Here is a 15,179-nt window from a genome sequence, read left to right as displayed (position 1 = left end):
TATGATGTTAGGTTAGGATAGGGATGCTCCCCCTTGGTACCACTGTTGTGTGATTGCAGCCGCTGGATAACGGGGTCGGGTAATTGGATCGTGAGTGGACCCATTGTGTCCCATATTTTAAGTAGGGGATATGCACACCCCCACCCCTCCAAATCGGGCTAACGGCAAGCCTTGTGGTGTCACACCACCTCATGAGTTTGAAACTGTGCGAGTGTGTTCTGCTATCGGGAGATAGGTTAGGTGAGATAGAGGGATGAAAGGACCTGGAAGGGATAGAGTAGATAGCAGGGTTTAGAAGGTTAGAGTGAGGTTTGGATTAGGTTTCGTTGATTGAGGATTAGGTAGAATAGGATTAGGATTGAGGATTAGTGCGATGGCACAAAATAGATTAGGATTGAGGATGAGGATTAGGTTAGAGGGATTAGCGGGTTAGTTAGGTTTACTAGTTTGGTTTACGTGGTGCCCCAGGATCACTTGCTTTGTGGAGTTAATTGCAGGAACTGCCATGCAGACAGCCGCATCACCGGGGACTGTATGTGAACAGCCTGGAAAATGATTGATAAAGGCTAGTTCAAAGGGACTGTGAGATGGCGTATAGCCTGTCGTGATTGGGTGTGTTGCCTCCAGCAGCCGGGAAAGACAGAGGGCAATTTAGGCCATGAAGGCGTCAGACTACGTCGAACACCTGCTGCTGCTCTCACCGACTGTTCTTGCACTTGTTTGTTTTTCTTCTTTAAGTTGCAGGTCCTGGGGCCATGGGCAGTGCAAATATTAGAATTGTATTTAGTTACTAGCCCACCTATTTATGTTTAGTTTGAATTCCACAAATTTACCAGAAGGGTGGCCGCGTGAGTCTGTTAGCTTAGATGCGCAACACATCAGGTTTATTATTTTTGGGACATGTATTTGAAATGTCGCGCTCAGGGATCCACAGGTAAATCGTTCTCGGGGGGAAAGTACACCGATATGGCACACGAATGACTAGATGGTACGTGAATGTTTAACGACTTGGTTTGAGTCAAGTAAAAGGGAGGGGGTAGTGTTGCGGTTCTGTAAAATGGCATGCCTCCAAGGCAATGGCACACAACATACAGCGATCCCAAGGTAGTTATTTCAATAGTATGTGTCGTAGTTAGTCCCTTCTATATGTCTCGTGGGTAAAGGGGAAAGATGTGTTGCGTGAGACTCCTTCAGTTAGGGTTCTTTAACCTTCAATATTTGCATTTTTCCATCCCCTTACACACACACACACACACACACACACACACACACACACACACACACACACACACACACACACACACACACACACACCAGTAAAGACTACGAGTAACCAAGCAAGTGCCTCATTTAAATTTGCACGCAAATTTTCCACTCAAAACTACATGGCAATTCTCAACCGCCATTTCACCTCGGAGCTTCATTCTGCTCACCAATCTATACCACGCTGACCACAACCACTTCATAAGACTACTAAAAATCCCTGCAACAACCAACACTTACATTCTCCATTACAAACATGACCGTTACTCACAATCTCGTTACGAGGAACTTCCACCTCTTCCCCAGAACGCCACAACGTACTGCTACTTCACTACAAATGCCACAACGTGATCCTGCTACTCTACAACTGCCTCGACCTAAACAGAAGGGCAAATTGTGGCTCCCGGTCTATCCTTCTCATCAATGATACAGGGCTGGAGTTGGCTTAACGGTTAAGGTGGCTGTCTTAAGATCTTCGGCTCTTGAGAGTTTTAGCCCCTGATAACCCGTTGAAATAACACCAGGTGGGTTGACTCAGCCTGTCATCCTTCCAAGGATGGCAAAATGAGTATCAGCTTACTGGTAACAGGGGCACTGCGTCAGTGGCACAACCACACTTCCAGAAAAATAATGCAGCCAGCAGGCACAGGCTGCATAAAATAACAACCACATAAACGATATCTCGTGCCACCAATTACCATTCCAAATTCAAACGGTGATAAACATTAATGAAATGGGATATACTGCCATCCGGCCAATGAAAATGGATGGGATACCACACTGTACTCAAACCTGTAACACTCTCTGTAGGTCTTTGTAATAAGATGGTATCATGTATCTTATTGGTTCACGAAAAAATATTTTTACGAAAAAAAATAAGTGACCACTATATTCGTTATTGTTGTCTGTCTGTCTGTCTGTCTGTCTGTCTGTCTGTCTGTCTGTCTGTCTGTCTGTCTGTCTGTCTGTCTGTCTGTCCCAAGCATAGCTCCGTGGGTTTTGATCCGATCCTGATAAAATTTTGGTGGGAGGTTTATATCATGATCTAGTTGTGTTTTCCTGAGAATGGGCATGCTGCGCCCATTATGGGTGGAGCCACGCCCAAAAAACGTGTGTTTTTAGGGGGTAGCCGATTTCAATTTGCATCTTCTCCTAGGGGGTTTGTCGAATCTGACAGAGGTTTTGGTATTTGGTTAGCCCAATGGCACCTGCATAGCCCCACGGAGCTCCATTTTTCATTTTCGTCCCAAGGTCAAGGTCACGAACTTGGAAAATTGCGAATTTTGACTTAAAATAAAAAAAATCATACGACCGCCCCAACTTTGAAAGCTCGGATGACAATATTTTTTATGCATAATCTTGAGGTCATTCCCCACCTAAAGTCTTGAAACCATTTTGCTCTATCTTGAACACCTTTCCCATGGCGCCCCCTTCAAGTTTGTTTTTACGCTGATTTCATCAAAGTGTGGATAATCCGAGGAGTGCGAAATGCCATATAGCCTATATGACGTTATATTGTTCCTGGAATGTTCCAGAGGAAGTTTTGCACCAAAGGTTAAATCCTTGACCTTTGACATTTAAAGTTCACAAAGGTCAAATTTTCAAAGTTGTGGGAATCGAACCGGGTTTTCGACCTTCTTCGACGAACTAACTCCATTAAGCTATAGCACGTATCCTGTTTCCTTATTTTAATGTCCACAACATTGTTTTGTGACCTTTAAAGGTTATGCAAAGGTCAAATTTTTAAAGTTGTTGAACGAAACCAGGTTTTCGACATTTTGCAGCTAATAACCTGTTACTCGTACCACATCATGTTGATCATTTTTATAACTTGGTCAAACATGATCACATTGTCTCATCCTTGACTTCTGAAACAATCTACATAGTCAAATACCGCTCGTGAACCATCGTCATCTTCAGACTTGTTTAATTATTTTTATTATGGTTTGAATTTGGTAATTTGTGGAAACCTTGTATGAATGAAAACAATCAGCTTATGACGTCACAGAGCCGTTACACGAGACACTCGAGCGATTGATACCTTGCATATCGACTACCGGTCGTTACAGGTAGATGAGTCTGTGTGTCAATCCTTGTGAGTGGAATGGAAGTGAAACATTACGTTTGAAAATTGATCTGACTTTCTATCCAATGCGGATTTTGACCACATGAACACGGCTCTGCGGGTTTTCACAAACAAAACGGGTCAAACCCGTAAAATCCGGGTCACTTTCCATGTATGGATGGTACTGGGATGTTGACAGGACGGTTCAGGTCGTTTGAGCATTGTTCGGTGATTGTGTCAATGTGCACGGAGAGCTGTTGGTCGGGGTCTCGTCAATGGGTGTGTGGTTGATGTGTGTTTCTCACCCAAAAACTGCCTTCGCCCACCCCCACCTTTAACAACAACAGCAAAGAAAATAAACAAAACAAACAAACAAAAAAAAACACAAAGAAATCCAAACAGAGAACAAAAAAAACATTTTTCTCTTATATACATACATTATATACATATATATGTATATATGGATTGATGGTGTGGTGTTGTGACACAGGCATGATGGATCGAATGGTCTCCTCGAGCGTCCAATTTCCTTGTGTATATAAAACCACAGAGATGTGTACAGTGTTGTACAGTGTTGTACAGTGTTGTACAGTGTTGTACAGTGTTGTACAGTAATGGTAACAGTGACGAGTGGTGCAGGCACCGCACATGGCGGACTGTTCCAACCGCACATTTAACCGCAAACCGGGCGTCCTTCTCCTCCACAACACCACATCCTATAGCTCGGGAAAAAGAACCACCTGAAGCCCGAACATCGGGACAAGACCAACAAGCTGGAACTCCGATCGCTCGATCACGATCACGTCCTTTCGGAGACAATACCGCTTGTCCGACCTCGCTCACCATTCCGAGGCGGTGACCAGGCGAGCCACGTCGAAGCGAACACTCGTGGATAAGTCGGTCGCGCTCACAAAATCATCCATCTCACCTCCAGCTTTCCCGGAGGAGAGGGCACAACACCGGAGTTGAACGGGAAGGGAGGAGAAGCGGATCACGAGAGGGAGGGGCGGAGTCTGAGAGGGAGGGGCGGAGTCGGAGAGGGAGGGGCGGAGTCGGAGAGGGAGGGGCGAAGTACGAGAGGGAGAGCGGAGTCGGAGAGGGAGGGGCGGAGTCGGAGAGGGAGGGGCGGAGCACGAGAGGGAGGGGCGGAGTCGGAGAGGGAGGAGCGGAGCACGAGAGGAAGGGGCGAGCCGGAGAGGGAGGGGCGGAGTCGGAGAGGGAGGGGCGGAGTCGGAGAGGGAGGGGCGGAGTCGGAGAGGGAGGGGCGGAGTCGGAGAGGGAGGGGCGGAGTCGGAGAGGGAGGGGCGGAGTCGGAGAGGGAGGGGCGGAGTCGGAGAGGGAGGGGCGGAGTCGGAGAGGGAGGGGCGGAGCACGAGAGGGAGGGGCGGAGTCGGAGAGGGAGGGGCGGAGCACGAGAGGGAGGGGCGGAGCACGAGAGGGAGGGGCGGAGTCGGAGAGGGAGGGGCGAAGTACGAGAGGGAGAGCGGAGTCGGAGAGGGAGGGGCGGAGCACGAGAGGGAGGGGCGGAGCACGAGAGGGAGGGGCGGAGCACGAGAGGGAGGGGCGGAGCACGAGAGGGAGGAGCGGAGCACGAGAGGGAGGGGCGAGTCGGAGAGGGAGGGCGGAGTACAATCAGGTGTATAATATATCTGTGTGAGCAATTTAATTTAAACGGACAATCAAAAACATTTCCCTTTTGTTTTTCACCTTTCTTGTGTGAAGCACAATGACGTATCACATGAAGTTATTACTACTAGTGCGTGGCCGTACGTACAAAAAAAAAAACAACTTTCAAACCGCGAGCCAGAAAACCACACAGGCAGTTCCTTCTCTCTCGTAAACGACGACTGGATTGGGGCATTGTGTTTATCTATAAATGCGCATTAGAAATCAAGAAATTATTATAATACATTACGTCATCACTATCTGGAAATAGTGCGTGCCCGTACGGAATGTTCACAGCATTCCACAAATTATCGCTTGCATTGAAGTAACAACTGCTGTGATACTTACACACACAGAGTTAATTAAAATCAAAATTAAATCGAGTTTACCTCCCTGTCTTTGCTTGCCATGACATTCGCTGCCATTGACCATTGCCACTCCGACGCCACGGGAACTGAGGCACCGATCGATCCCCATCGTAACCGGCACGGCACGTGACGTGACGTCATCATCGGCCGGCCGCGCATCGGCCTCCACGAAGTGAAGTCGTCACTGTCCGGAAGTTCGCATATCGCAGTTACGATTATTCGCAATTTAGTTTTAATGGCCAATTGTTCAATTAGCACCAACGTATTTTGCCTTTTCGCAATGTCATCGCAAGGAAAAACACAAAGAGAAGAGAAGAGGAAAAAAAAAACATGCGTGCAAAAAAAAAAACAAAACATTTCAAACAACGACACAGGCCGTTCCTTCTCTCTCGTAAACGAAGACTGGATTGGGGCATTGTGTTTATCTATAAATGCGCATAATAAATCGAGAAATTATTAGAATACAGTAAGTCATCACTATCCGGAAGTCCGTACGTTGTAACCCGTAATAGGGAACGCGGCTGAGGTTCTCTTCCCCATCGGCCACGCCGACACAGCAACGTGTCTTGTCATTGGTTGGTAAATAAATGGCCATAACTTGGGAAGCACTTGTCCGATTAATATCAAACCTTGAAAAGGCACATCCTCAGGTCCCCAGCAATATATCTGGCGAGTTTCAATTAGATCGGTCTTGTGGTTGTCGAGAAACACCGGTCACACACATAGACACACACACACACACACACACACACACACACACACACACACACACACACACACACACACACACACACACACACACACACACACACACACACACACAGATTGCTGGAATTATAGATAGACTCGTGCGTGCCCATAGATGCGTGGCCATGCGTGCAAACAAAAAAACAAAAAAACTTTCAAACCGCGTGCCAGAAACAACAACTACACAGGCCGTTCCTTCGTTCTCACGTGCCCGTACGTGCGTGTCAGTAAGTGCAAAAAAAAACATTTCAAACCGCGAGCCAGAAATGACAACCACACAGGCCGTTCCTTCACTTTCACCGTTTTCGCGACAACCACACTTCCACACACAGAGTTAATTAAAATCCAAATTAAAATCAAGTTTACCTCCCTCTTTGCTTGCCATGACATTCGCTGCCATGTAACCGGCATGGCCTGTGACGTCATCGTCGGCCGGCCGCACACCGGCCTACGCAGCCACGCCTACGCAGCAACGTGTCATGTCATTGGTTGGTAAATAAATGTCCGCAGCAACGTGTCATGTCATTGGTTGGTAAACAAATGGCCATAACTTGGGAAGCACTTGTCAGATTAATATCAAACCTTGAAAAGGCACATACTCAGGTCCCCAGCAATATATCTGGCAAGTTTCAATTAGATCGGACGAGTGGTTGTCGAGAAACAGCGGTCACAGTCACACACACATTGCTGGAATTATAGATAGACTATTATTCCAAAATACCATACACTGATAGAGTGTTTGTTCTGTTGTCATACAGGGTAGTTTGCCATCCCTCTTCCAGCAGTAGTTAGGGCACGAATTTGTTCAGCTGCCAGCGATGACTCACTTACTCTTGGTTCAGGACACCGTGGAATCTTTGATGTCCACCAACGAATGCTGGCAGACAGGACACCCGTTTAACGTCCATCCGAGGGACAACACACACATTTTAATGAATGGCCCTGCCTGTGAAACACCGGGATGACCGTTTATAACTGGGTCAGGATTCAAACCCAGGTTAGACAACTTACAGGTGAGTGTGTGTGCCTGTCTCTCGTCAAGGGACTCGGCCATCCTGTCAGACTGACGAGCCCGCACTCACGAAGCAAAAAGCGGGGAGAAGCAATCGGTCCCACAAGTGCGTGTCTGCATTTATTATTCCATTTTCTCTGGAACCGCTTGTTGGATTTACACGAAATTTTCACCACAGGTGCATCTACTCATGGAGAATGTTTCAATGATGATGACATCATGGGGTATGTGGTGTGGCTGCCTTGTTGGAAAAAAAGGAGAAACGTTGGACCTTCTCTGTATCTCCAAAACCGCTCCATGGAAAAAAAACTTGAAACTTGGCACGTGTCAAGTACTCCCCATAGGGATAAGTGTTTTTTTTTTGATGTCATAGGTGCCTTTATTATGACGTCATAATTGCATACGGAGAACACTACATCCGATGAGGATGAAAAATTTTGAAGGTCATCTCGGGATAAATTGTTCAACAGATATAATTTATGACATCAATCATGTGGTTCGGCAGCCATGTTGTATTTTTTTTTTTAACCTTCAAAAATCTTCGAAACTACAGGAGCCATCAAGAGGGTCATGTTATTATATTTATGCCTATGTTACTCCAAGGGGTCCCAGGATTACACACCCAAAAAATGGTTGCGATTGTTCCCAAGAACCGCAACAACGGCTGAACCAGACAGGCAGACAGACGGTGAATTATCATAAGATGTATCCAGCTTCTCCACCCCTTCCATTCTCCCCTCACCCTCATGGCTACCTGCATTCCCTGTTTGTCTGTCTCAGTCTACCTTCTCCCTCCACCATGCTGTTGGCATTTTCCCCTTTCTCCTCCTGTTCCCTTTCTCGTGTTGTGTCCTGATTTGTTCTGTGTTGTAGCTCTTCCAGGAGCCACCAACATGTATAAATAAATAAATAAACGTTTGCTACAACTCCATGTGCAATCAAACTTTAATCAACCAAAGGGAAATAAGAATATGACGAACAATGTGCAAAGAACACAGTTCCTGCAGGTATACTAGCTGTCTCACTTTAGCCTTTGATGCAATTAAAATGTAGAAAACAATACTGTAGTTTCAAAAGCAGCAGATTATTATCATTATTGTCATTATTATAATTAGTATTTTTATTATTATTAAACATTTGTGTTAAAATATAAAGCCACGAACTTTGGAAAACTTAATTTTCATAATTTTAGGTTTCATGAAATCAATGACATACTTTCAATGATTAATACATTCACATTCCTTTCCAATTGTCTGTGCACAGTTGTCATTAATTAAACTCAAACATTCATTGCAATCTCAGAAAACAGTGTGGTGAGGAAGTTTTCTGTTTGAATCATTTGCTCTGGAAAGCATCAGAGTGCAATTGAATTACACGTTAATCTTTTGTCAATACGAGAGTCATCAAAGCACACAAGCAAATCAAAGTAAACTGTGAACAGAGAGAACCAGAAAACTGGAGCCACAATCACAGGAGGCACCACGAGCAGGAAGCCTTTTTGGCAACACACAGTAACAGAGAGTACGGCCAATATAATCAACGTAACAAATACAATCACATCCTGCTCCCCAACCCCCACTGCCATCCCCATCCATATGTTAACCCACACTTGATGCCTTCACAGCACCGGTATCAACAATTTTACGGCTCGAAACAGCATTACCAGCTGCAACCGGATAGCTGAGCGGGTGTACCGACACCAGTTTTTGAATGGCTTTGCACAGCAGAACAGCCTACAAATGGTTGACTGAGTATCAAAGCTATTAACAAATAGATGACTTCAATCAGAACTAAAGCTGATTGTATGAATACTATGAGCAAATTTACCGCCAGCGATTAGATGTTTTTCGGGAAAGCGCAGATGTGGGCATTGCTGTTGGGATACGTGAGGACTTCCCATTGGGCTGGTGAGCACCAGTGTGTACTTGTCGACTTTCTGACTGGTGGGCGATGTCTGTCTGTGAATAAACTGGAGAAGCCACTGTCTCCCATGCCATCAAGTCTTCAGGCTTTCCCAGACTTCGTGAGCGGGACAGTTTTTTACTGCTGCATCCTGCTGAACAACATTGCAACATACAAAATATGCATGGATATACTGCATGTATGTACATGTCGGGGCAATAGATCATGTTGTTCATAAAAAGACATAGCCAAAGGACAATTTATATGAAGCTCGACTCCATAAAATTCTACAACACAAAATTTGGAACAAAACAGTAAGTGGTCAACTTTTGGCGATGTTCGTGCTCCACAAACTCCACAATATACACATAAAATTTAAGAGATAGTCTGTGTCGGAGAAATCATATATATATATATATATATATATATATATATATATATATCTATATATATATATATATATATATATATATATATATATATATATATATATATATATATATATATATATGGCACTCCTCACTTAACGACCTACCTGTTTAACGACCGCCCGGACTTACGACCAGCTCTCCAACCGGTCGGCATTGTTCGCTGTACGAGAACTTTGGTTGTGGAAATGTCAGCGCGGCGTCTCAGTGTCAAGCATCTCATCTCGCATCACCCTTTCTCAGTCTCAGTCTCATTCCCACAGCTGGTCAGTTATGCAAATATGTAATATGTAAGATTACATGCAATATGTTCTGTAATATGTAAGAGTTATGCGAATTAAAACAAAGTTATAAAGTTGGAGTTTCCTTTCGACCTTTTCTTTATTCAGAATAAATAAAAACGATTACCTGTATTTACAGTATGCAAACCTAAGTAATGTATAGGCCTATTCGAGCTGATTTCCTCTATTGTGTTTATCACAGTATACAGTACACTACTGTATAAAGATTTAAAAATATATCCTCGCTTATCGACCAATTCGCTTAACGACCTCGTCGTCGGAATGGAACTCGGTCGTTAAGTGAGGAATGCCGGTGTATATGTATATATATATATATATATATATATATATATATATATATATATATATATATATATATATATATATATATATATGTATATATATATATATATATAGTATTAGTGCTGTTCCAATATCGGAATCGGTAATCTAATCGGATCGGCAGATATTTCAGGTAATCTGCATATGCAGATTTAGCCAGGGTGAAGAGCCGATTGCCGATGACTGTGCCGTATATACCTGAAAACCAACAAATTAAAAACAAATAGTGTTGCATTACAGACGTTTCAAGAAGATGTGAATACATATCATTCTTTATATACAGCTCGCGATCGTCGTGTAACGGGGAGAAAGATTTGGCTCGGTAATTTGGAAATCATGTCAATTCAGTAAACAGCTCAGAAATCGGGTGTTATCAAATTTGTTTTGCTTAAGGCCCAGTCACACCTTGACGTTTTAGCCAGCTTATGCCGATTTTTGGAAAATTTGTCTAAAACGCTGGTACACGTCGAATACGTTATGAGCAAGTTTTGATAACATTGAGAGCACGCTGAAAAACACTGCCATACTTCGTTGTATGCTGGCTTTAAACGTTGTACTTTTCGGTTGTCCTCAAATTTTCCATGCTTGAAATTTTAAGACTTATGCCAGCATATGACTCACACGTTCCGCATAACGCTGGCCATAAGTTGTAGGCACGTCACACGATCGGTGACACACATCGACACACGTTACTTGTAAGTTACTCACAAGTCGAAACACGTCGAGGTAATGTTTAGCGAACCCGAAACTTATTTCTAACCTATGAGTAACGTGTTGTACTCACGTAACGCGATCGGTGACGCACATCGACACACGTTACTTGTAAGGTGCTCATAAGTCGAAACACATCAAGGTAATGGTTAGCGTCAGTGTTCCAGACTCCCTGTTTTTATTTTTTTATTTTTTTTTTTCTTCCTTCCTTCGGTATGATGGTAATTTTGACACTTCGATTTCTATTGCAGTTATAATATAATATAATATAATTAATAGGCTGCTGCTCAATGATTTAAATCATAACTGTACTGTACACTGAACACCGTCATACCGAAGAAAAATAAAAAACCGGGAGTCTGGAACACTGACGCTAACCATTACCTTGACGTGTTTCGACTTATGAGTACCTTTCAAGTAACGTGTGTCGATGTGTGTCAACGATCGCATATCATGCGTACAACTTATTCCCATCGCATGCGGAGCGTGTGTCATACGGCAAGTACGTCATAAAATTTTCAACATGTTTAAAATTACAAGACATACTCCACTTACTACGACGTATGATAGTGTACTTTAGCGTTCTATTCACGTATACCAAACTTGCCCAGACCGTATTCGACGTGCCCCAGCGTTTTAGACGCATTTTTCAGAGGTCGGCATACGCTGGCAAGATCGCCAAGGTGTGACTGCGATGTTGACACTTCCATTTCTGCGGCGGTTATGATTTGAATCGTTGTGCGGCAGCCTTTTCATAACCTACGCCACGTCATCGTCGGCGATGCGTGCAGCGCGCTATGCATAAGTTGGACTATCGTTGGGCATAGGTTGTGAAGGCCGACAACAGGTTCAGCATTCGTTGGTATAAGTTATCTACAACACAACGAAACGTTCTGTGTCCATTACTAATACGTTATACATAAGACCAAGTCGTTATGAATACGTCCGAATCTTTTAAAAAAAAAACATCAAAAGTTCAACGTAAGCCAGCGTTTTACATACATTTTAATACGTTGCCATTGCTGGCTAAAACGTCAAGGTGTGACTGGGCCTTTACAAACTCACAAAGAAAAGCAACATAAGTTCAAAAGCATATTCAGTTCATGTAAACTAACTACTCATTTTAGAAACACATGACCCATGAAAACAAATCGAAACGTGATTGATGTAACGTACCTCGTCTTACTCCCTGGGAAACAACGTATTGATGTCATACGTTGCAACGTGAATTTATTTTGAAAATAATTTAATATTTTCACATTGCAGAGGTGGACTGACAGTATTTTGGACCCCCGAGCAAATTTTACATGCAGTTTGTCAGATAACTGCTTTATTCGTCAGTCCGTTACATATTGCCCGCATTTCCACTTGATAGTGTGCTGGCATGATAGTCTGGCACGATGCCGAAATCCAGCATTAGTTTAAATTATTTTCAGATACACCTACTTGATCAAGCTTTGGCTATGTGTTTGCAGTGCAACGAAGATGTGCCTTGAGGAGGATCCATAATAAAAACCTTCATGACTACGAACTTGGTCCAGCATCTGCAAGGCCACCATCGAGTATAATTTGCCGAATATTCATAGAAAAGGAGGAGTATAGAGTCGGACAAGGGAGGAGCTGTTGCTGGACCTTCTACATCAACATGTGCGAAATGACTCTGGCAAAGCACAGGATGGGAAACTAAAGGCATAAAGTGGGAGAGGTCCAACGAGAAGCCTGCTGTCATCGACCGGCTGTTGGCAGAGATGATAGCGATTGATCCCCAGGCATTCTCCATTGTGGAAGATGTGGGTTTCAGACGCTTCCTATATTGTATCGAGCCACGATGTCAACTTCCAAGCAGGTCTCTTTTATCGAAGAAGATCATTGCAGATCTATGACCATATTCGTGAGCATGCTTCAGGGAATCTTTCCAACACTGGGGACAATGTAATCAACCTCACAACAGACTTGAGGTCTGATGCTGGCTCCAGCTCAACATCAATGTTGAGTCTTACTGCAAATTGGGTGAGTCCACATTTCAAGCACTACAATGCCGATTTGCATTCAATGCTATTTCAGAATTGGCCAGTGTGTTCATGATTATACCATCGATCACTGTGATGATCCGCTCGCTCAAGAGGCACATCGATGATGGTGGCATACAGTTGATGACAAATGCACTCATTGAGTCACTCACGCACCGGTTGGAACCCTACCAAGAAGAGAAAAAAGTTGTTACGGCAACCCTCCTGGATCCTCGATACAAAGGAAACTAGTATCCGTTGAAGACAAAGTCTTTGATATCCTCCGCAATAGTAAATGAGGATTAACAAACTTATATTCCCAAAGCGTGTGCAATATGTATGTGAAGTTTCCCCTTGATCTGTCCAGCCATTCTGGAGAAGAAGATTTTTTAAATGTATTAATTTTCAATCCAAGATGACTGACGAACCATGTGATGTATGACATCATAAATTTACATTCTGCCTCCAATCCTCCAGTGGAATATGAGTGTGAAGTTTCGTCTTAATCGGATGAGGTGTGTTTTTCTATCCAAGATGGCCACCAAACCATGTGACTTGTGACATCATAATTTTTACTCTGTATGCAGACATGATGGAAGATGATAGTTGCAAATTTTCGCTTCGTTCGGTTATGTGATTCCAGGGAAAACTTTATTGAATATTTTTTTATTGAATCCAACATGGCTGCCAAACCATGTGACCTATCAATTAGAAAATATCAAAAGGCACCAGTTCACCACTTGCTTGATATGTTTACCAAATTTTGTAAATATATCTTGAGGGGATATGTAGTTAAGCTCCGGAAACGAAATGTGACAGACGGACGGACGGAACCCATTTCTATATCCCCCGCCAACTTCGTTGGTTGGCGGGGGATAAAAATTTTTCAGAAGATGTTGCCACAACCGCGACTGATGTCATCTGCAAGGAACTCATCGACGTCGAACTCCACAATGCAGCGAGTTCACAGGACACCTGTGTATCACTGCAGGGAGATGCGTTTGACAATGAGTAGAGCTGCTTCGATGAGACTGCAGATGTCAGTGCAAATGCATCAGGATATCACAATGAGCTTCAAATGTACCTCAGCGAATGGACAATCCATCGCCGAAATGATCCACTTGACTGGTGGAAATGTAACGCCATAACATTCCAAAACTCCACACACTAGAGGTAAAAATAATACAACCACAAATTATGTTGAGGAGTTGTAGACTAAGGAAATGGGAGCTATGGATCTTGGTGGGGAATGGGGGTCTGAGGACTTGAAGAAGAAAGGCGTTGAGGACTTGAAGTCACATTTTACATTTGTGGAATCAACACCTGTCCCTGCCATTATACTGTCAAAGGTCATTCCTGGTAAACTCCCAAAATATCCCACACTTTATTGAGAACTATTTCCCTTACAACAGCCTGGTGGAACTGGGTTATCTGCTTGTATCTTATAAAGAGAAAGAATCAGGGAAGAAAAATCCACTGTAAGAACGAGAAGTAAACAGCTGACATTTTGGGCATAACCCTTTATCGAAAGGTTGGCATCGACGTTCGCTAACATCAGACCTTATTCTGCCTTATACCTGTACTTTGTGTACTTTGTGTACTTCAGTCTTCACCTCTCCCTTTTCTCAATATCTCCAAACTGAATATTCATTGAAGGAAACACTTCTTCCCTTATAAGCTTTGTAAAACTTTTTGAAATCCTTCACTTTCTCTGTTTTTCTGTCAGGAGTACACAGTGTATTCTTCTTATTCATCACAATATATTATCAGCTTCTTCTTCTTCTTCACAATAATATTTTACAAACCCGTCTCACCGAAGTGGTCTATCAACCTTCTTCCAGTGCATACAGCACCACATTTCTCCGTGCCTTCAACAAAAAAACATCTGAGCCCTGCAATCCAATCTGACAAATATCTCAATCCAGACCACTGCTGATAAACTGGACATCTGTTTAACAGACTCCTTCCTCCCACAGGACGTCCCTTCCTTCCTCCTTGGTGTCTCTTCCCAGCTATTGTCTCCTCTGTCTTGATAGGCATGAACTCCGCCTTGGTGGCGGAGTTGCACTTCACATTAGTAAAACAATTTCTCGCTCTCCCACTCTCCATGTATCGATCTTACACCTGCATCCCAGGAGTACCTTTACCTGCTTTTCCCGTCCTTTCCAACATTTTGTTTCTCTGTGTTATATGGCCTTCCAAACAGTGAAGACTCCATTTCCATCTCTCTTTCTCAAACAACATGAACCAACTTTTTAACCACTCGTACCAACTCATTCCTCCTCATATGTGGCGATGTAAATTGTGACTACGCAAGTTGGCTGGGTATTGGTACCTCTTTCTGACCAGCCATGGCACTTCATCAAAGGACTTCTATGGGACTGAA

General features: G+C 43.6%; 2 protein-coding genes across 6 annotated transcripts in view; both read right to left on the bottom strand.

Moving 5' to 3' along the window:
* Positions 1-5,517, bottom strand: part of UCKL1 (uridine-cytidine kinase 1 like 1) — a 111,809-nt gene extending 106,292 nt beyond the window's left edge. The window contains exon 1 of one of the 2 annotated variants that reach the window (XM_085854869.1): positions 5,383-5,517. In XM_085854869.1, the coding sequence (XP_085710995.1) occupies positions 5,383-5,408 (26 nt within the window). In that variant the 5' untranslated portion in view covers positions 5,409-5,517. Of the gene's footprint in view, positions 1-4,171; positions 4,343-5,382 lie in introns of those variants that run through there. The other variant, XM_085854867.1, reaches the window with a different exon arrangement.
* Positions 5,518-8,047: 2,530 nt separating this feature from the next.
* LOC147013219 (desmoplakin-A-like) overlaps positions 8,048-15,179 on the bottom strand; it is a 156,557-nt gene continuing 149,425 nt past the window's right edge. For 3 of the 4 annotated variants that reach the window (XM_085854861.1, XM_085854863.1, XM_085854865.1), the window contains one exon: positions 8,048-9,176. In XM_085854861.1, the coding sequence (XP_085710987.1) occupies positions 8,944-9,176 (233 nt within the window). In that variant the 3' untranslated portion in view covers positions 8,048-8,943. The remainder of the gene's footprint in view (positions 9,177-15,179) is intronic. The other variant, XM_085854862.1, reaches the window with a different exon arrangement.

This window comes from Eptatretus burgeri, chromosome 14, assembly GCF_056783735.1.
Source record: "Eptatretus burgeri isolate ZD-2024b chromosome 14, Ebu_testis_v1, whole genome shotgun sequence".
NCBI classification, from domain to species: Eukaryota; Metazoa; Chordata; class Myxini; order Myxiniformes; family Myxinidae; genus Eptatretus; species Eptatretus burgeri.
Note: the sequence above shows the minus strand (reverse complement) of the source record. Positions and strands in the feature narration are given on the sequence as shown.